We start from the raw sequence: 22,570 nt of genomic DNA, 5'->3' as shown, positions 1-22,570 counted from the left end.
TGATGCCTTTTGGGAGGCATCCTTTTCTCTTGTGGAATATCCACACACAGTGTTTTCTACTTCTCCAACTTCTCACCATTCCTGACATGCCAGGAAGCTCCCTGACTCTGGGGCTCTCATATGCTGTCCTCCATCCTGGCATGCTCTTTGCCCTCTTCTATGCTTCCTCTCTCAAACTCGCTTCTAATGCCAGTTTCAGGTTCTCGTAAAGCCCTGAAGCAGCTTCATGGGACAGTCAGTTGCTCCAAGCTCTGTGCTCTGGCATTGTTTCATACCTGGACACATGCGGGTTCATTACGTGATCCTGATAAACTGTGAAGCCATCGGTGGTCGAGAGGACCAGGTGTTTACCTCTGGGCCATTGCTACTTAGCATTTGGTAGGCTGCTCAACAGGAAAGAGATGAATTTTGAACTTATCTCTTTCACAAACCAAGCACACGGATGAATGGTTTCAGTGGGAAAGTTGACAACGAAGAACAAATGGGTGACCCTTAGGACCTATGCTCATTGGACGGCTGGCATTGGCAGGAAGCTCTTAGAAAGGTTGTGAGATAAAACTTGAAGATGAGAGGATTTTCTAAGCAATACTTTAATTTTTAAGGCGGTTTGACACTGACACGGCCTGGGTACAGAGTGGTCAGGGACACTGGTGAGAGGGCTCAGTGGGCTCACTTGCCAGCAGCCCTCACGACCCAGGTCCCTGTCCCACTATTCACATGGTGGACGAGGAGAACTGACTCCACAGCTCTCCTCTGACTTCGATGTGCGTGAGGCCCACACACGGGGAGACTAGGGCCTGTATTCTTGGAATATCTGGCAGGATGTGTGGGGACTTGGAGGCGAGACTCCCAGCAGACTTGTCCTATGGAAAATTGTTAATGCACTCGGGTTTCAAGTCAGTGACCAATGCTTAAGGAAAAGGAACGAGCTGGTCAGGTCCTTCCAGTGAGAGATGATGAACACTTGAAATAAGAAAAATGTTTTTTAACTCAGTCTTTGTTTTTTCTTCCACTCAGTGTTTTTCAGCACAAAATACTTTTTCTTAAGGGTCTGTACTTTCTTTCAAAATAATAAAGTTGTCTTCACTAGTTGTCCACCGCTTTAGCTTCCTTTCTTTCTTAGATAGTCTCCTGAAAGAAACCCAGCACATTGATAATTTGTGAGTGTGAACTGACATTACAATGTAATTCATTCATTTCTCAATAAGCAGCGTTGGCTGAATACCACGTGCTGGTGCCATGCCACGTACTGGAGTTACAAGGATGACAGACAGGATGGATAAAACACAGGCCTTGTTCTTGTGGAGGTCTGTGCCTAGCAGGGGAGTCAGATGTATGCAATCTTCGGTTCTACTCCATAGTGACAGGCCATTTGAGCTGCTCTGGAGAGAATGATGGCACACACAACTGTCAAGGGAAGATGGGTGGGGGAGGGCTCAGGGAACAGTACAGCCTGCTGCCTGCTCCTTCATTAAAAAAACATTATCTGTTAATAAGAAAAATTTGAGGACTGTTTTCCACTCAGCAAAAATTATACTTGTTTTCTTAACCTGTGGAAGGTTGCTTGAGCCCCCAAAGGTTGAGAACCATGGCTCTACTGCAACCATGACAGATAGAGAGAGGGGGAGACCAGGATTGTACTGACAATTGAATTTTAGTCAGATATGGTGGCACGCTCTTGCAATCCCACTACTTGGGTCTTAGAAGAAGCAAGTTCATGGCCAGTTTAATATGCATGTTGAGTTCTAGGCCAGTCAGTACTACATAGCAAGACATTGTCTCAAAAAAAAAAAAACCAACAAAACAAACAACACCAAAAAACCGAAAACAAATAAAAAAAGTAAGGCCTTTAAAAATTTAACTTATTATAAGAATTACTGCCAGGCAAATTCAGAAAAATGAATTATTTTATATTCTTCTGTTTTATAGGACTGGTCTTAGATGATATTCTAATGAGAATAAAAAAAATACCCAAACCATGAACCATCGTTTCTTTCCATGTAGATGACAAAACACAGAGCCTAGATTCTTACATACATGTGGGTTTAGTTAAGAGAGAGAAACAAGTCTCATGTGAAGAAGCCAGGGCATTTGGTTTTCCACTTGAGGTTAAGTCACAGGAAGTTTAAGGAATAATTACAGTTCTTTAATAATTTTATATTAACTTTTAAAAACTGATAATTTAGAATTAGTGATCCTAACATTTTACTGACACACACAATTTGCCAATATAGTTGTTTAAAAATAAACCTGACTTATTGTGTGGAGTAATACAGGGTTGTCTGCCTATTGACTCCTTAAAGTTGCTATTACGTCATGCTGTTGGAATCTTCCATATTTAAAAAACAATTGAAACAGGGTTTCACCATATAACTCTGGCTGGCTTGAAACTAGCTATACAGATTATTCTAGCCGTGAACTCACAGAGATCTGCCCACTCCTCCTATGTGCTGCGGATTAAATACAGGTGAATGGTCTACATCCAGAGGTTAAAAAAAATTAATCACCTTGATTCTTTATTTCTCAAATCTTCTGCAATAATCACATATTTTTTAATAGAGAAAAGCACAATTGGAGGCATACTAACACATGCCTGTAATCCCAGAATTTAGTGGGCTAAAGCAGGAAGATTGCAAGTTTGATCCCAGTCTGAGGTACACAGTGCAACCCTATATCAGAGAGAGAGAAGGCTGGAGGAGAGGAGGGAGAGAGAGCCATAGTAATGAAGGAAGCACAGTTAAGTCAGCTGATGGTAGCAGCCTGACCCACCCCTTAGGCTATCCAAACTCTTCTAACATCACAGTGGGTTCTAACTGGTGCTGTGCCAGCTGCATTATTTTTTGGAGTCTTTTGTGGCCTTGAGTGAGTGAATGAATGAATAAATAAATAAATAAATAAATAAATAAATAAATAAATAAATAGTCAGAGAATCTTCATTACAATGAAGCCAGGGAACTTTCTGACCTTCCCTATGGAATTAGCTTGGTTCTGAGCCAATAGAATAAAGCCTGGTTTATTGAAAACCTAGCGGCCTGCCTTCCTACTTTCATTATAGATATTTTAATGAGATATATTAGCTCAAATTATAGGTCTCTGTCTGGTTTCTGCTCCTACTCTGCTGAAACTGGGCCTCCTTTTCTAGGACTTAACTTCTCACCCATTCATTTGAGATTAGTTCACTGGCACTGCCCTGGGTTTGTTAGGTAGAAGTCATTCGCATCTCCATTTATCAAACATACAGTAATTTCCTACTCAAAATCATGTACTGTGCTAGATCTCAGATTGGGGGGGATCAAGATGGCATTGCTGCAGTGGGTTTGTAGTCCACATCAACAAAGAGTTCCAATGGGAATAACAGCAGTGGTGTGCATAAAATACACAGCACAGTGGAAGAGGCATCCAGATCTGCCCGGACCCTCAGTGACGATGAGGAGTGTACCAACCAGATGTGAGGGGCGTGGGCAGGACAGGATGCATTTCTGGCAGCTAGGACGGCATCTACAGAGTCACGAGAGGCCATTTACCATTTGCTATGCTCAAACCTCACTAGAGTTGTCTAGTAAATCTTAATTTTTATTTTCCCCTGTTGTAAACCAAAGAAGGAGACTGCACTACACACCAAGATAGCTCCACCTCTCCAGGGTGGGCCCCTAACATTCCTTTTTAACCTGCTTCCTCTCTGCTCCCCTGCGCATCTCTCTTGCACAGCTTACCGACATGGGGTGGGGGTAGGGGTAAACCATGACACAAATCAGAGTGCTGCCAAGCCAGGGAAGGAAGCAGTTGCCTTGCAATGGGACAGGGCAAAGCTGACTCACGAAGAAGCAGAGACAAGACAGACTGCCAGCTGTCGAGCAGTGTTCCCATCCAGGGTACTTGCCTTTCCCAAGGCTCCCCAGTGTTCAACACTTTCTCTGTGTGTGTGCGTCATCCTCGGATTCTCCAATAAATTCCTCCTTTCTCCCCTGGCTAGTCTGAGTAGGGTCTCAAGCCTCAGTGGGAGGCAAACTTACCCAGCTTCTCTGTGGCCTCCACACAGACGCTAGGATACATGCCTGCAGTGTAAGTGGCCACCAGAAGATACAGATGGGTCTTCACAACAACCACACCAGTGTTCTCCTGGGTGAGGAAGGACATAGAACGCTCTGGCTTTGTTCTGAGCCACAAGGCCAGGAGTTACCCCAGACACATTCAAAACAAAACAAAAAACCTTTTTCCTGACTTCTTTGTATTTTTGTACTTGTATTTTAATCTTCCATGATTTTGAGAAATTTAGTAGTATTTTCTGAAAAGTTTCAGGTTTTTTGTACTAATATTGCACGTATTGTGAAGAAGAATTCCTGGAAAGTATATTGACTGTGGAGAGGTTGGAACATTGCAAGTCCAGAGCCTTTAACTATGTATTCTGGGCTATAGCCCAGTAATAACCTTTCCTTGCCTACCTCTGCGTCTGATTTAACATTCTTGTGCCTAACAGGTATATGAACTTTGGAATGTATGTAAACACCCCACCTGATCCTAGCTTTACTGTATGTATCCGTTCCCTCGCTGTCCCCACACTGGGTTTCAGGACCCAAGACAAGCAAGTCATAGCACTGGAGGATGAACAGTATCAGGAGAGGTAGCTCAGCTGACAGAGTCCAGAGGGAATATTTTAACAGCCGGGATATCTGGCTAAGAATACTTTTGGACAGAAGTGCTTTTTTTCTTCTTTAATTCACTTCAGTGCTAGAGACCAAGCCCGGAGCTTTGCACGCTCTGGGCAAGGTCCCTGCTCTTCATGTCCATCCCCAGCCTCTATGAGTATCTTCACACTTCACAGCTTCACACACACACACACACACACACACACACACACACACACACACACTTCCTGGCACTAGAGTGCTATTTCAACAACTCAAGGCTACAAGTAATGTTTTGCTGAGAGCATCAGGAGGTATAAAGAAAACCAAAGTAAAATTCTTAAGATTTTTACCCATCTGTCATCGAATCTTGAATACTTACATTCTTAGCATAAAGAGAATAGTTGTCTGCCCGGACACATTTGTAATCCTTTTCCTTGAAGTACAAGCCTTCCCTTCGGGTTATCAGTGGGTTTTTGGCAAATCCATTCACAAGTGTTCGAACATCACTTGGCATTACCTGCAGAGGTTAAACAGGACAGGTAAGAAGCATGGCCACTGGCCAGGTAAATTTGGTTGACTACCTTTTAAAATGATCTGAAGGCTGGGAATGGTTTTCACTTTTTAAAAATGACTGGACAAAAGAAAGGCACTCGTGAGCTGCCACCATTACATGAACCCCAAGTTCCACTGTTCATAAATTTGCATTAGAGGATAGCCATACCTATTGCTTTCTATGGCTGCTCTTCCAACTACAGAATTACTGATTGTGAGTGACTACGTGGTCTAAACATAGTCTAAAGCATTTCCAATGGCTTTGTACTAGAAAAGGCTTTTTTGGCTTTCCAGTGGTGATGACTCTCGCAAAGGATCTCCTTCATCCCTCTCCAGAGTAGGAAAAGAGGAAACACAAGAAAAACCGCCTGGTGCAGAGCCCCAGTTCCTACTTTATGGATGTGAAGTGCCCAGGATGCTATAGAATCACCACGGTCTTTAGCTATGCACAGACGGTAGTCTTGTGTGTCGGCTGCTCCACTGTCCTCTGTCAGCCTACAGGCGGGAAAGCAAGACTGACAGAAGGATGCTCCTTCAGGAGGAAGCAGCAATGAAAAGCACCGGATTCGAGATGAGTGGAACCATCCCAACAAACACATTTTGGGAAAAGAAAAGAAAAGAAAAGAAAAGAAAAGAAAAGAGAGGCTCTTTTGTTTAAAAGTCATACCTACAGGAAAGGATTTTCTGAAAAGGATTCCAATAGCACAGGCAATAACCTCGGGAATTTGCCAATGGGATCACAAGAAATTAAAGAGTTTATGCACAGCAAAGGAAACAATACTAGAACAAAGTGACGGAACATAAATGTGAAAGAACCACCAACTACACAGTGGACAGAGATTTATGAACCAAAGGTAAACAAAGAACTGCAAAACTCGGGCTGGAGAGATGGCTCAGTGGTTAAGAGCACTGCCTGCTCTTCCAGATCCTGAGTTCAATTCCCAGCAACCACGTGGTGATTCACAACCATCTGTAAAGAGATCTGGCGCCCTCTTCAGACAGAACACTATACACATAATAAATAAATCTTAAAAAAAAAAAAAGAACTGCAAAACTAAAATTCCCAAATCACCCAGTCAGTCAATCAATCAATCAATCAATCAATCAATCAATCAATCAATCACAAAAGGTCAAATACTTGAAAAAATAATATTCATCCATCAGATAAATGCAAATTAAAACTGCTTTAAGGGTTTGGAAAGATGGCTCAGTACTTAAGAGCACCTGCTACTCTTCCAAAGTACAGGAGTTCAGTTCCTAAACGTGCATGTCAGGTGGCTCACAACTGCCTACAACTCCAGCTCCAGAGGATCTGAAGCCCTCTTCTAGGCTCAAGAGCACTGCACTCAGATGCACATCTAAACAGATATACACACATATACATATACATATGTAACAATAGTTCTAGAGAGATGGCTCAGTAGTTAAGAGCAATTGTTGCTCATGCAAAGGACGGATCTAGATTTGATTCCCAGCACCAACCTGGTGGCTTACAGTTCTAGGAGATATGAGTCTTCTGAATCCTGAAGGCACTATGTATACATTTTGAGAGTATACCATATGCCAGTCATAATAAGTATCAAGAAAACAGATCCAAATGAGGGCAGGGATATAGCTCAATTGGTAGAGCACTTGCTGAGAATGTCAAAGCTCTGGGTTTAGTCCCTAGCATTATAGACCAGGCATGGCGCTCCATGAGTATATTCCTAGCACTTGGGAAGTAGAGGCAGGAGGTTCAAGGTCATCTTTGGTTACCTAGCACGTTGTAGGCTAGCCTGGGCTGTATGGAACCTTCTTAAAAACAGAAAAGAAAACAAATGACAAGAGATGCTGGCAAGGATGTGGGGAAAGATGAGAGCAGCTCTTAATTCATTGCTGGTGTGAATGCAAACTTGGGCATCTACTATGGAAATCAGTATGGAAAGTTCCTTCCCAAAAAACTGCCCCTAGAATTACCACATGGCCTAGCCCCACCACTCTGGGGGATGAATAAGTGAAGGACTTTGACTCAACGTGTCAGGATGAGATAGGCACATTGTACATGTTCACTGGAGTAGTAGTCACGATAGCCAGGACACAGAACTTATCTAGATGCTGCCCAATATAAGAGTAAACAAAAAAAAAGTGGTATACGTACACAATGTAATTTTATGCAGCCATAAAGAAATTGACATTGCTGGACATGGTGACACACACCTTTAATCCTAGCACTTGGGAGGCAGAGGCAAGCAGATCTCTGTAGTTTGAGGCCAGCCTGGCCTACACAATGAATGAGAATCTATTTCAGAGGGGAAAAAAAAGAAAAATGAAATAATGACATTTGCAGGAAAATAGCTGCAGTTGGAGTCATTGTGTTAAGGGTTAATAAACCAGACCCAGAGAGACAATTAGCACATTTTCTTTTACATGTAGAATGTGGATTTAAAATGATGTGGTTGAGGCTGGAGAAAGAGCTCAGCAGGCAAGAGCACTTGCAGAGGACCCAGGTTATTCCCCACTGCCCACCCACACTATGGCTACCAACCGTCTACAATTCTAGTTAAGGGATCGGAAGCCCTCTTTTGGCCTCTGTAGGCATTGCATACACACGGTAGGTAAACATACACATAAAAATAAAAACAAATCTTTACAATTATGTGTATGAATATATTTACTGATGTGTGCGTCTGTAGGTGAAAAAATTGTGGGGCTCATAAGAGGGAAGATAGACCTCTGAAAGAAGGTGGGAAATAGGACACGAGAAGAAAACGGAAGGAATCAAGCGGAAGCGGAAGAAGGTACAGAGAAGGGCACTGCGGGCAGGAATGAAAGAAAACAAGGTGTAATGACCATGTTGGGATCAGGCTGGGCCTTGCCATGTTACTCCATGCTTTGTAAAACAGCAGTTTTTCAGTGTTTCTTGTTCGAAGAGACTCCATTTGAAGATGGAGGATGACTCCTCACCTGGATGGACACAGGAATAGCACGTCCGTCCAGTACCACCTACGCAACACAGACTGAAAAGTGACTTATTCCCAGGGGAGAAAGATTGCACCTCTATAAATTTATGAGGGTAAACTGAGAAAGTGGAGGCATATGGGCATATTAAAACCATATCAGAAAGACCAAGCCCAAGAAATATCATATACAACAGACCAAGGCAAGGGTGTAACTCCCTTCCCCGGACTCCACAGAGAAGCAAACAACTTGCACGGAGGTGGCATTGGTGCCGACTGACCTGGACCTGCCCTGTCTGTCCATCTGTCTGCCGATCTATCTGGACCCAGCCCTGCCCTTCTGCCCCTGGAGCTGTCTCAGCTCTGCAGCTTTACTCTCAAACTTGTGATCTGAAGGAGCCTAACCACTCACCAAAGTTTCTCCAGATTCTTTCTCGGGGCTCTGGTTCTGTTAATTTATCGATATCTATTGTCAAATATCTATGATATTTCTACTAACTTCCCTTCTTTTCAGGACTTACGAGAACCCTTGAACTCTGCAGTGATCTCTTAACAATTTATTGCCATTTGGAACCATACATACATATATATGGTTGCATGTATATGTACACACACATATTATTGTGTGATCCAAGAATTGATATTAATAATTCAGATGGGAACAAAACAGCCTGTGTTCATCTAGGTCATGGTTGCCAAGGAAAGCAGGCATATCAAGTGGATGCCACGGAAACGACTTTTCCTTTATCATTACTCAATAAATTCTGATATTGTTGAAACATGCTCATATTCTTTACATTGTCCACTCACAGCACATATCTGAAGATGACATGATAAAAAAACAATACTTTGGATGCTAACCTAGAAAGTTATTTTTTTTAAATATTTATTTATTATGTATACAATATTCTGTTTGTATGTCTGCCTGCAGGCCAGAAGAGGGCATCAGATCTCATTTCAGATGGTTGTGAGCCACCATGTGGTTGCTGGGAATTGAACTCAGGACCTTTGGAAGAGCAGGCAATGCTCTTAACCGCTGAGCCATCTCTCCAGCCCCCGAAAGTTATTTTTTTATAAAGTTTTTTCCTCTTACACTAAATCCTGGTGATGTCACACACAGGCTCCTTTCTTGGAGTTTGATGAGGGCGGCACTGTCCACGTGCTTTGTCCCCAGCAAGGTGTCTAACAGTAAGTTTTGTAAGTGACTCATGCTTCCTCAGCTCTGAACCAGGAACTGCAGTTGAAGCCTCCAAGTATGAGCATGTAAGTGCCTCAGATGCTTCAATTTTAGTATCAGTGGGTGACCTTTAAAACGTTGGAAGAGTGACATTGGTGGTCTGTCATCCAGTGTTCACCAATACTCAGAATTAAACAACAAAACACCATGGAAAACCAGAGTTCATAGAATGGCTTATTAAGAGGAATTTGAAGAAAAAAAATCAGAGCCTCAACATTTTTAGCTATGAAATAATTTACATAAGAATTACCTGGGGTTTAAAGACACAAATCCATGCCTATCATCACAGGTACTCTAGCGGCAGGAAGGCTACAAGTTCAAGGCCAGAGAGACCCTGTCTCTCCATGGTAGAGAGGGAAATGTAAAGTCCTCGGTTCAATCCTCAGACCCGCAGAAATGAACAAGTAAATAAATAAAAATCAAATAAAGTAAAAACAAAAAGAAGCAACCAGCTACCCAAAGAACGTCATAGCCGTGGACTGAGGAAAACAACCGAGTTAAATAAGATCCTCCTTTCATTCCTCCTTGACCAGCATCAACGCTGGAGACAGACACTGGACAATAGACCCCGAGCTCTACCACCACCTTGGATGTCCTTTAGGGCTACATTTCCTGACCATGGACCGCCATCAGAGTCAACCGCCACAAACGCTCGTTCACCAAGGACCTAGCATGGAGATGGCCCCTCTCTTGCCGCTCCCTTCGGAGAGGCGACTGAGGGCGTGCGAGCAGCCTAACCGAATCCGAAGTCCTGGGGAATGGGAGCTAAACACCGGGTACCAGCGCTACTGGGGAGTCAAAGCTCCGCCAGGGGCGGGCATGGGCGGAGCCTAGGGGCATGGGCGGAACCTAAGGGCACGGACGAAAGCGGATTGGCTGTGGCAGCTGCCTGTTAGCGCGAGGCCGGCCCCCGCTCAGGTTTGCGGGCCGCGGTGCTCGATGCTGCTCGACTAGGTGAGCGCGCGCGCTCTTGTCGCCTCTCGTGGCCGTGGGGCGCGTGGGGCCGCGTCCAGGAGACCGAGGCCCTAACGTTCGCGCGTTCTGAAGCCACCGTCTCGGGCTGGGGCCGCGGGCGCACTGTGCTGCCGGAGAGCCGAAAGCTCTGCCTGCTGCCAGAGGGGGCCGAAGGGCCTGGTCGAGGCCTGCACGGCCTGGCGGCCTCGCGCACACGATCTGCGTCAGCGGGCGGAGCGGGGACCGGGCCTCGCGGGCTCTACTCCCTGGTGAGCGAGCCTGGTGCCTGGATCCACCGTGGGGACAACCTCCAAAGTCCCCTTTCCCCACACATGCAGACCCTGGGGAGGGCTTGGAGCCTCTTGGAGCTTGAAGACCCGAATTTCGTCCAAAATTCCCTTTCTTCTCCAAGAGCTCATTTGTGCCCCAGTAGTTTTATCAGATTTAGGGAACTGCTGGGGATGAGATTCCTAGAGGCTGGTCAGATGACCCGTAGCCATGAGGTCTCCAAAAGTCCCCTGTTTCATGGCAACCGGAAGGGAAACAAGATGGTCCGTTTTCGAAGACTCATTCCACGGGTGCCCAAGGTCACGAGTGTTGATTATTAAATAGAAAAGAAAACTATTGTGAATTTTAATTAAAAAGTAAACGCTGTTTTAGCTTTTCTAGGGACCCTGTTACTTGGTGACCACAATGAAAATTGGGAACCAAGATGATCTGGTAACGGGCACACTTCCTAAGCGCAAGAGCTCCAAAGAATGGTTGGAACCACAGTCGCTTTCTTTTATGGAGGTATAGTGTATGACTTTTGAGGTCTTTGCTTAGAGAGGGGTCTTGTACTAACTTTAGCCTTTTTCTTTCCTGTTCTACTCCTTTGCTCCTCAGTGGAGAGCTGCTTAAAGTAGAATCACAAGCCACTGATTTATAAATCTTTTTCTAATATAGGAAAGCTGTTAAATATTCACTGGGATTTGAATATATTTTTCCAAATAGTTTTGTTAAGGTATAATTGGTATACAATAAATAAATACATTTAAATAAATACATTTAAAGTGCATAATTTGCTAAGTTTTGGCATGTATGTGCTCCCGAAACCATTGTTACACATCAAAATAACAAATATATTCAATATTCCCAGTTTCCTCATGTTCTTTTGCAGTGCCCCCCCCCACATTTCCCACATTTCCTGTAACCACGCTGACTTAAAAAGTTTTATGCAAGGAAAACTTACATGTTTTTTTTTTTTTTTTTTTGAGACAGATGTCCTGGAACTCATTCTGTAAAACAGGCTGGTCGCCAACTAAAAGATCCACCTGTCTCTTCCTCCTGAGTGTTGAGGTTAAAGGCCTGCGCCACCATGCCTGGCTCTTACGTCATCCTTTTATCTGGCTGCTTTCACTTAACACTGTTTTTCGGTTCCTCCATGCTGTTGTACGCATCGCTAACTATTCCAGTGCTCCTCTTAGCCACTGGCTGTCTCCTCAATGACTATGCACCAATTGGTCCGTCTTATTGATGGGCATTTGGGTTGTTTCCAATCGGAAGCAATTAAGAGCTTTTCCAACTGGGCAGTGGTGGCGCACGCCTTTAATCCTAGCACTGAAGAGGCAGAGGCAGGCGGATCTTTGTGAGTTCAAGGCCAGCCTGGTCTACAGAGTTCCAGGAAAGCCATAAATAAACAAACAAATAAATAAATAAATAAAAAATAAAAAAAAATAAATAAATAATAAAGCTCTTCTAAGCATTCACATTCATGACATGGTATGGACATTTTTCATTTTCCTTGGGTAACGTTTAGTTGTGAGGTAAATTAACTTTTTACGAAGCTGTCAAACTATTTCCCAAAGTTGTTGTTTTACATTCCCATTAGCAGCATAGGATAGTTACAGCTTTTTTCATGTTCTATCCAACATTAGTATAGTCTTAAGTTTTATTGTATAGTTAAAAGACTATCAACCTAATTAGTCATTAAGACATCTTTGCTTGCTATTTATCTTCTTTGGCGAAGTTTGTTCAAATATTTTGTCCTTTGTAGAATTAGGTTATTATTGAAATTTTAATATTGAGATATAATTTATAGATCATAACAATCCTTTAAAGTGTACAATTAAGTATCCTTTCAGTTTTTTTCACAAGGCTTTGTGTCTTCTACTCTCTTAATTCTAGAATATTTTCATCATTCCTAAGAAGAAGCTATTTCCTTCTGCAGTTGCTCCTCATTCTCTTTGCCCTCTAGTTGTTGGTAACAGTAATCTACTTTCTATTTCTGTGGATTTGCCTATCCTAGGCATTTATACAAATGAGTCATACATAATATGTGGTCCTTTGTGACTGGCTTCTTTCCCTTGGAATAATGTTTTCAAAGTTCAACCATGCACTCATGCTTTTTAAACAGTTTTTTATGTGTGTGTGTACAGGTGTTTGTATATGTCAGAAGGGGGTGTTGGGTCCCTTGGAGCTAGAATTATGATGGTTGTAAGTTACCTAATGTGGGGCTGAGAACTGACCTGACCTCATTCTGGTCCTCTGGAAGAGGAACAAGCACTCTTCACCAAACTTTCTCTTTAGTTCCTACGCCCTTTTTTCTTCTTTCTTTCTTTCTTTCTTTCTTTCTTTCTTTCTTTCTTTCTTTCTTCCTTCCTTCCTTCCTTCCTTCCTTCCTTCCTTTCTTTCTTTCCTTCTTTTTTGTTATTTTTTTTTGTTTTGTTTTTTTTGTTTTTCAAGACAGGGTTTCTCTATAGCTTTGGAGCCTGTCCTGGCACTAGCTCTTGTAGACCAGGCAGGCCTTGAACTCACAAAAATCTGCCCCCTGAATGCTGGGATTAAAGGCGTGAACCACCACTGCCCAGCCTCCTACGTCCTTCTTTTCACGACCAAATACTATCTCAGTGCTTGGATGCCACATTTTATTTCATCAGGTGCTGAACATTTGAATTGTTTCTAGTGTTTTGTTGTTATGAACATTGTTCTCATGAACTTTTGTATACGACTTTTAGTTTGAACCTGTTTTCAGTTCTTTTGTAACATAGGATTGGATTTGCTGAGTCAAATAACTCTGTCCCTAACGTTTTGGGAAACCAGCAGAGATTCCCAGGACAGCTGTACCATTTATAGTCTCAAGCCGGGCGGTGGTGGCGCACGCCTTTAATCCCAGCACTTGGGAGGCAGAGACAGGCGGATCTCTGTGAGTTCGAGACCAGCCTGGTCTACAAGAGCTAGTTCCAGGACAGGCTCCAAAACCACAGAGAAACCCTGTCTCGAAAAACAAAAAACAAAACAAAACAAAAAAAACCATTTATAGTCTCAGCAGTATGTGAAGGCTTCAGTTTCTCCACTATTTGGAGTTTATTGAACTTCATGTATTTGTGGGCTTACAGTTTGTGAAAATGCCCTTCTTCTTTCAAGTACTATTTCCTTCCTTCGCTCCTCACACCCCCACTTCTGTCTCTCTGACAAGTCTCTGTGTTGTCCATGCTGTTCTCAAACTCCAGTGCTCCTGCCTCAACCTTCTGCAGCCTGGGTTTCCAGACATGTGTCACTAAGCCTAGGTCTGAAGTGAATTACTTCTAATGCTATACCATCTTGTTTATGTCATAATTCTTGTTTATGTCATCTTCAATCTGCTGTTAAACTCACTGAAATTTGTGTCTTTTTAAAACATAAGAGCTGAAAAAAAAATAAAACGTAAGAACTGGATTTTTCCACTTTTCTTGCTTCTGTTTGTTTGCTAAGTTTGTCCTTTCATTTTTTAGCATATTTTTACCCATTCCAAAATCTCTTTTTTTTCTTTTAGATAGGACTTTACTATATAGTGTAGCCTGACTTTTAACTCTTTCTCTTCCTGCTTCAACCTCACAAGAAACTGGAATAACTGGAATTAGGGCATGTGTACCATGCCCACACCCCCAAAGGCTTTATATTTCAGTTTCAACAAATGGACCGTCCTAGTAGTGCTGATGTTTTTCTTAAGTGTGGGTCACATTTTCCTTTTCCTCTGTGTCTATTTTAGGCAGTATGAATGATGCATTTTAGAGGACCTTGATTCTTTTATGTCATTATGAGGAATATTAACCTTCCCAGACGCTTAACTTTGCTGAGTTCAGGCTCCAAATTTTGTCTTCCAGTTGGCAGCAGGTGAAGCCACTCTGCTTTTCTTAAGCTTTGGTTTTACTGCATAGAGTCTGGTCCACAGAGAGGGCAAGCGCTTACTGGAGATTTGGCCAGCCCTTTTGTGGACTTTGCGGCACTCTTTCTGTGACCCTCTTAGAGATGTCTCCTTTCCTCTCTCTTCTCATCATGGTTGGGCCTGAGGATGTGGTTCAGTGATAGAGCACTTGCCTAGCTTGCACAAGCTTAATCTCCAGCACTGCTAAGGAAAACGTCTTCCATAGTTACCAATCAGTAAGACTGCGCGCATGGGAGTTTTTGCTACCTCCGTTAGCTCTGGCTGAAATAAGTCGGGCATGAAGGGATGGGGCTGTGTGTGTACTTTGGACCACTCTCCAGGGCCTTCAGATTGCTGATTTTGTGTTGTTTTGTTTTGTTTGTCTGTGCAAAAGGAGGAAAGAAAATGAATTCTGAAACCAAGGATATTGGTTCACATATGTAATCCTTGCACTTGGAAAGTTGAGGCAGGAGGATCACAAGTCTAATACTCCTGAGCAAGTTTTAGGCTAGGCTGGAATACATAGTCAGACTCTATTACACACAAAATAGTAGATACATATTTGAGTTTGTATTGTGGTTCAGTTATGTTTGGTGGCACACAACTTTAAACCCAGTACTCAGGAGTCAGAGAGGTAGGCAGATCTCTGAATTTGAGGGTAATCTGGTCTACATAGTGAGTTTTAGAATAGCCAGGGCTATAAAGTGATTGATTCCCTGTCTCAAAATGAACAACAACAAAAAGCCCACCAAGCCCACACAAAAATACATAAATTTATTAGGTGATTACAAGGTCTTCATTAATAATAAATGTATTTATTTTAATTATATGTATGTCTGTATTGCCTTTGAGAAAAAAATGTTTCAGTCTATCAAGCTGGTAGATTGTTATGGAAAATTAATTAAAGAAACATACACAGGCCTGTAATCCCAGCATTTGGGAGACCAAGACAAGGAATGGATTGGTAGTAGTTTGAGGTCAGCCAGGGCTATATAATGAGTCCAGGCCAGTCTGGGCTACATACTAAGATCCTGTCTTAGAACAATGTAAGAAGACTTTAAGAGAAAATGTCTCTATTTCAATCCACCATTCTTTTTTTTTTAATTTTATTTATTTATTTATTATGTATACAGTGCTCTGCCCACATGTATTTCTGCAGGCCAGAAGAGGGCACCAAATCTCATTACAGATGGTTGTGAGCCACCATGTGGATGCTGGGAATTGAACTCAGGACCTTTGGAAGAGCAGGCAGAGCTCTTAACCACTGAGCCATCTCCACAGCCCTCAATCCACCATTCTTATATTTTATAAAGATCCAGCCATATATTTGATTATACTTTTGTATTTCATGTTTATTTGTAAGTTTGTGGATAAAAAATATGACCCATGATTCATACTATCCACAGTCTTTACATTTTAGTATTTGTTCGTTTGTTTATTGATGGATTGGATTCTTCAAGACAGAGTTTCTCTGTGTAGCCCCGGTTGTCCTGGAACTCAGAGGTCTGCCTGCCTCCTGAGTGCTGGGATTAAAGATGTGTGCCACCATGCCAGGCTTTACATTTTCGTTTTTAAAAAGCAATTTTCAAAGTCAAATCAATAGGTAAATTCATTATAAAAGAGTAAGAATAGGACCAGGAAGTGTAATGAAGCCATTTCTTTGACCTTGTGTTGTTTTATTTCAGTTACTTTTTTCTAGGATTAGGTTTGCCTAAGGTGTGCTAAACTCATAGTCTTCCATTAGACATACAGAGAGATTAGTCTGTCAAGTAGAGCCTGTGCATGTCTGTCTTTACCTAGAAAGGTAAAAACATTTGCCAGAGATGTGGGGAAGTCATTTGATGGTTCTGGGACTCAAAACGCCTGTGAGGTCAATTATTTTTTGCCCTAGAATGAGCTGTAACCAAGAGCAGAAAGATCAAAAGAGTTTTTGAGAAAGCGCTTAGTGATAAAGAAACATTGGATTTACAGAGAATGTTTCAGGGATATGCCTTTCATATAAAAATATAATAAGCTCAGATAATGCTAATGATTGTTCAAGATTTGATTTTTGGACTAATTCTGTTCTTTTAGGCTTTAGCTAAAGAAGATACTGATGCAGCTGTTCAATCAATTTTATACAGAGAAAATTATGTAATAAAGGTAAGAATTAGCTACAAAATGCATCTTAGATAATTTTTTTTCATTTCCATGTAGTTTCTACTTAAAAACTTTGAGTAAAACTTGAGGTTTTAAATAATTAGAAAATAGAATTAAAAACACTCATTAGCAATTGAGATTAAGTGGAACACATCTCTGAGAGTGTTTTAATGACTGCCAATCTCCTGTGCTTTGGGGGACTTTCTTTAGTGTTGTACAGGTGAGTATACCTGCCCACACACATACATGTCATAAAATAATTTTGCTAGAATGACTTCACTTATAATGTATGCAAAGTTGCTATATTTTCTCTCCTCCCACTGTGTGGTATATTTGATCTATTTTAATTTAAATAAAACTTTTTTTTTTGAGACCAGGTTTTTCTGTGTAGACCTAGCTATCCTGGAACTTGCTCTGTATATCTGGCTAGCCTCAAGCTCAGAAATCTGACTGGCCTCTGCATCCCAAGTGTTAGGATTAAAGGCATGCACCACCTCTGCCCAGCTTAAATACAATTTTTATTTATTATTATTGTATATGTGTGTATACACATATATGTGTGGACACACATGTGGAAGTCATAGGACAACTTTACAGAATTGGTTCTCTTCTTTACCATTAATTATATGGGTTTTGGGGTCACAGGTTGCCAGGCTTAAGGGACAAACTTCTTCACCTGCTAAGTCATCTCACTGACCCAGCATATTTAATTATCAAGAGGGTGGGCATGTGCCTCCATTATCCATGTATCCTTGTTTTTGGCAGTGTGTGCCAAATGATGGAAGCCTTATTTATTTATTTATTTATTTGTTTGTTTGTTTGTTTATTTGTTTGTTTATTGTTTATTTATTTATTTAGCTATGAGTGCTGTGTATACCTGTATACCAGAAGAGAGCATCAGGTCCCATTATAGATGGTAGTAAGCCACCAATGTGGTAGCTGAGAATTGAACTCTGGGCCTCTGGAAGAGTGGCCAGTGCTCTTAACCACTGAGCCATCTCTCCAGCCCCCAATGGTGGATTATCCTCAAGAATAATTTAAGCTATGAAGTTTAAGTTTTATAAAATTTTAGGAGATAAAAGCTTCAGGATAATTTTTTTCTTTCTGTCACTGTTTACTAGGAATTAGACAAGTATTTAAATCATTATGAATTCTTAAATGAAAGAAGAAAAGAAATGTTGTATAAAAAATGGGTTGAGCGTGTGGAAGATCCTCTACAGAAGAAAATTAGAGAAAAAGTTTCTTCACATAAGAAGATTAAAAAGAGGAGACGACAAGAATTAGAGAATTTTTTGAGATATGTTAATAAGAAGGTACTAAGGGGTGATTTTGTACTTTTATAGTGGTTTAAAAATTATGTTTATCTTTGCTCACTGGCTCATCCAGAGTCCTGCCTCTTCCTCTTCTATTTATGTACAACCAATACTCTGATATAAACAATATAGTCTTTTAAAAAATTAAATTTTATTTATTTCTCTCTCTCTCTCTCTCCCTCTCTCTCTCTGTGTCTCTGTGTGTGTGTGTGTGTGTGTGTGTGTGTGTGTGTGTGTGTGTGTGTGTGTGTGATGAGCTCTTGGAAGTCAGAGTTCTCTTCCTACTGTATTAGTTCAAGGGATTGCACTGAGGCCATCAGTCTGGTGGCAGGACTTTACCCACTGAACTGTCATGTGCATGAAGAGATGGCATTGATGCATTGGTGCTATTCTCAAGCATAAGACTGGAACTTTGTAGGGCTGGAACTGTAGCTCAGTGCCTCAGGTTTGTCCCTTATGACTGAGAACAGGGATACAAACTGTTAAATTTTTGACTTCTGTTATCCTCAAAGTTAATTGTGTACCTCTTTCTTATGTGCAGTTTTATTTCCTTCCTATAGGAAAATGTGTTTATAGAGCATTATGATCCAAAAGAATATGACCCTTTTTATATGAACAAAGAGGACCCCAATTTTCTGAAGGTAGGCAGGTTTTTTTAACCATGGTGGTATGTATGTGGTTGTTGTAAGTGTCCTTAACATAGGTGTTGCTTGTCCTTGAGTGAGTTCTTAAAGTTCAGTAGCATTGTTAGTAGTTTCCTACCTAGTATTTTAGAAAAGGAATAAATAACCCAAAGGCCAACGATGAATTAATCTCAGAAAGTATGAAAATGTTGTATAATAATTGAGTAATAGGAAATGTTTAAATATTTTCAAAGACTTTAGGTTTTGTTACAGAAGTAATACATTCTTTTGTTTTGTTTGTATTTTGAGACAGGGTCTCTTTATGTAGTGTTGGCTGTTCTGGAACTCACTATGTAGACCTGGCTGGCCTCACAGAGAACCGTCTGCCTCTGCCTCTCTAGTGCTGGGATTAAAGATCTGATGAGTTCTTATAATAAATGAGAAAACTAACTTTAAATTCAGAATATAAATAAAATAAAATAATCCATGTAACTGGAAGTTTCTCCCCTGCCTGCTAGTTTCTTGAGTAACCACTTGAAGGCTTAGAATTAATTATAAATGTTGGGCCGATGGCACAGGCTTATTTCTTGCTAGCTCTTATATTTAAATTAACCCATTTCTATTAATCTAAGTATTGTCTGTTGGCATTTGTTCATTGGATGCTGCTGGTGTTACCCTGGCTCTGCCCTTCTTCACCTGTTTCTCTGCTTGGATTTCCCACCTGGGTCTCTCCTGCTTTGCCATAGGCCAAAGGAGCTTTATTTATTAACCAGTGAGAACAACACATATTCACAGTGTATAGGATCGTAATTAATCTTGATAATAAAAACCAGGGGTCAGATATTTGTCAGAACACAAACAAAATATCACAACATTTCCACTTCCCAAAACAAACTCATTAACATTTTTATTTACCTTTCTGGACTTCTTTATCTATTTAAAACTAGTTGGTGTTAACCAAATGTTTGTGTTTCTTTCTATATATAAAGCATTCATTCTACCACTGAGCCACTGTCTCCTAATGAAATCCATCTCCCCTGCTGTTGTGTGAGGCAGTGTAGCACAAATAGGTTATTTGTCGATTCACCCACCTATGAGCAGCAGGGCATAAATGAGTCTCTAGTCATTTACCACACCTTGCAATGTTGTCATTTTCCTGCAGACTGAGTATTGCTCTTACAAACGATTTTTATGATGCTTATCTCTGTAGTGGTTTGTGACCCGGAAGTTATTTTATCTGTTCCCACACATGTGCCTTAGATACCGATGACGGTAAAAAGAAACAGGAAAGAGTTCTGTAGCCGTGGAGGGACAGCATGTGCACAAGCAGCCAGAATGAAGGGCAGTGTCGGAGCCGGGTGTGTCAGCAGACCAGCAGACGTCAGACTTTCCCACGGACAGGGGCAGCAGTAATGAGCAAGCGAAAGGGGAAGGGGAGCATTTTCTCAGTTAAGGTTCCCTACTCCCAGGTGATCCTAACTTGTGACAGGTTGACAAGACAGCCACCAGTGCAGATGGGAGGCGAGTGAACGAGACTCCTAGGGAGGCATTAGAACAGAGCAGGGTGGGACATGCAGACAGGCCCTCAAAGCTGTCTCATAAGAAGACACTCATAAGAAGAGTGTCAGAGAACCCATCTCTTTTGAATGTGTTACATATAATGGGTCTATGTTAATAGGTTCCATGTCTTGACTCTTCTGGCGTGAAAACATATGGGTGTGTAGGGTGGACTGCATGCTGATACTCAGGCCTGCAGCCCAGGCCTCGAAGAAGTGCTTCTCTTGTAGGTTATCATGCCGCCAGTTCGTGACCCTTTGAAGAAAGCTCAATATGACAAGGATGATGAGAAGCGAACTCTTCTTCAGTGTGAGACTGGTACGTAACTCTTAGGCGACTCCTAGCCTGACAGCGAAGGCAGTTGTATTTAAGCATGCTGATTTAGGTTGCTAATTTTCTTGCAGGCAAAATCTATACAATGAAAGAATTTAAAGAGATCGAGAAGGCCCAATTGCAGTCCAGGTTCCCGAGTATTTCTAATTCAAGGCAATGCATGACTCCAAATGAATGGCTTAAAGTGCCCATGAGATATATAGAGAGTGAATTTTGTAAAAAGAGCAGGTAATAATTGATGTAATAGAAGTTGTGGGCTTCCTGGACTTTGAAAATTCTTTCTTGAGATAGTGATCTGTTTCAGTAATGATTTTGAAAATGAAGTCTGCTGTAATTTATTGTTCCTCCATATGTGATGTGTTTCTTGAGTTCTATCAGGATTCTCCAATTTTGGCTTTTGTTGGGTAGGCTATGAGGTATCTAAGCTTAGTTTTTCCTCTTAGAGTCCTCTGAAATTTTCATTTTTATCAGTATACATATTTCATTAATTTTGAGGGAGAATCTAGACCATTATTACTTCAAATATTTCTCATGTACCATTTGTCTGCTGTCATCATTGTGTTTATCTCCTATGGCTGCCCTATTTGTGGCAGTCTTCTTGCCTCTGCCTCCCAAGGGCTGAGAATACAGGCCTGTTCTACTACATCTGACTTTATGACTTCTTTCTACATTAAAGTGTAAACTCCCAAGGATTAGAGGGAAGGGTTCAACTTTGCCTGCCTACTCTTGGTTCTCAGCAAACATCACGTCATTCTCCATTATGGTATCAGAAGCTCTTAAACAACTAGTATCATTGAGAAAGTATAGCAGTGTCAAGTGATGCTATTTTGGACCATATTTATAGCAGTCAGTATCTAATGATAATTAAAGCTTAAATGCAAATGAGCACTGTTTCGCAATGTCCTGACACATGCTTTCTTGTTAAAGGGTCAAAGTAAAGGTGAATTTTAATGCTGGTAGTTTTGATTTGAATCCACTGAGAAGGGTGCCTGATATTCTGGAATTCCAGGAGAAAGAAAAGGCAGTCAGTTACAAGTAAGCCTCTTGTTTTATAACTTTGCTCTCCTTTCATTTAAGATGTGTAGCTGTGTTGCCTTCTCTACCAGCCTTTCAGATTGCTTGAGTTAGTGCCAAGGCCTCACACAATGTCAGGGTAAGGAGACTTTTCTTTGTTTAAAGGAACAAATAGCACAGAAGCAGCAAGTACAAAAATGGGGCTGAGGTGGTTAACAACTTGTACTAAAGTTATGAGAATTTTAGACTGAGACTAGTTTTGGCAGGTATAGTCAGAAAAAATACCTGCACCAGAGTGAAAACATACAGCAGGGAAGTAATTCATAGAACTATGTGTGCAACATGGGAACTAAGTTATTAGGTACTGATTAGTTAAAAATGAGAGGTTTCACACACAAAAGAGCTGGGTGGTAGTACACACCTGTATTCCAGTACTTGAGAGGCTGAAGCAGGAAGATCTTAATTTTAAATACAGCCTGGGCTACGTAGCAAGATCCTCCTGAGAAAATGGTGTGTGGCTAGAGATTTCTCCACATAGTTATAGAAAAAGGTAACTAATTATAATCTGATTAAAAATAATAGAATCCATCATCATTACTAGAGGGAGTTGAAAATAGTGCAGAAACTTTGGGAAACAGTTTGTCATTTTTCTGGAATGGTAAACATTACGTTACCATGTGGCATAGTTCTGTAGCAATGATGTGAGTAGGCCTGCTTTTCGTCATGCTTGGCTCCCACATGGTTAGCTTTACACCCGAAATAACAACACACAAATTGTGTTCTTTTAAACACTGCCTGGCCCATTGTATCTAGCCTTTTCTTGGCTAATTCTCACGTCTTGCTTTAACTCATATTTAGTAATCTGTGTAGCACCACGAGCTGGTGGCTTACCGGGGAAAGATTCAGCATGTCTGACCTGGCGGCTGGCTCCATGGCATCTGGCTTCACTTCCCTTCTTCCCAGCATTCTGTTCTGTCTACTCCACTTATCTAAATCCTGCCCTATCAAAAAGCCAAGGCAGTTTCTTTATTAACCAATGAGAGTAACACATAGACAGATGACCCTCCTCCATCATAGTTCTACTGCTGATTTTATTTGAGTTGTGTGTGTGTGTGTGTG

General features: G+C 41.4%; 2 protein-coding genes and 1 pseudogene across 5 annotated transcripts in view; 2 read left to right on the top strand and 1 right to left on the bottom strand.

Annotated features, from left to right (window-relative positions):
- Positions 1–1,102: 1,102 nt before the first annotated feature.
- On the bottom strand, positions 1,103–9,326 carry Pfn4 (profilin family member 4). Its single transcript, XM_005360880.3, has 4 exons — positions 9,210–9,326; positions 5,008–5,145; positions 4,014–4,119; positions 1,103–1,131 (listed from the first exon to the last, which is right to left on the bottom strand). The coding sequence occupies exons 1-4, from the start codon at positions 9,324–9,326 to the stop codon at positions 1,103–1,105; spliced, it is 390 nt and encodes a 129-aa protein (XP_005360937.1).
- LOC106144156 lies at positions 5,480–5,745 on the top strand (annotated as a pseudogene).
- Positions 9,327–10,264: 938 nt separating the features above from the next.
- Positions 10,265–22,570, top strand: part of LOC101995573 (protein FAM228B) — a 42,102-nt gene continuing 29,796 nt past the window's right edge. For 2 of the 4 annotated variants that reach the window (XM_026786019.1, XM_013351381.2), the window contains exons 1-8: positions 10,332–10,576; positions 10,968–11,099; positions 16,546–16,614; positions 17,733–17,924; positions 18,485–18,565; positions 20,335–20,422; positions 20,509–20,665; positions 21,365–21,472. In XM_026786019.1, coding sequence (XP_026641820.1) covers positions 11,001–11,099; positions 16,546–16,614; positions 17,733–17,924; positions 18,485–18,565; positions 20,335–20,422; positions 20,509–20,665; positions 21,365–21,472 — 794 coding nt within the window. In that variant the 5' untranslated portion in view covers positions 10,332–10,576; positions 10,968–11,000. Of the gene's footprint in view, positions 10,308–10,331; positions 10,577–10,967; positions 11,100–16,545; positions 16,615–17,732; positions 17,925–18,484; positions 18,566–20,334; positions 20,423–20,508; positions 20,666–21,364; positions 21,473–22,570 lie in introns of those variants that run through there. The other 2 variants (XM_013351380.2, XM_026786020.1) reach the window with 2 other exon arrangements.

Source organism: Microtus ochrogaster, linkage group LG3 (genome assembly GCF_000317375.1).
Source record: "Microtus ochrogaster isolate Prairie Vole_2 linkage group LG3, MicOch1.0, whole genome shotgun sequence".
NCBI classification, from domain to species: Eukaryota; Metazoa; Chordata; class Mammalia; order Rodentia; family Cricetidae; genus Microtus; species Microtus ochrogaster.
Note: the sequence above shows the minus strand (reverse complement) of the source record. Positions and strands in the feature narration are given on the sequence as shown.

What these genes read in the sequence shown, in the direction of transcription:
- Pfn4 (XM_005360880.3), bottom strand. Translation starts at nt 9,326, where the DNA reads ATGAGTCACTTACAAAACTTACTGTTAGACACCTTGCTGGGGACAAAG. An exon ending in TGACATCACCAGGATTTAGT is followed by an intron (nt 5,146 to 9,209) that starts GTAAGAGGAAAA and finishes TAACCTCTGCAG; the next exon opens with GTAATGCCAAGTGATGTTCG. An exon ending in GGAGGCCACAGAGAAGCTGG is followed by an intron (nt 1,132 to 4,013) that starts GTAAGTTTGCCT and finishes GGTTTCTTTCAG; the next exon opens with GAGACTATCTAAGAAAGAAA.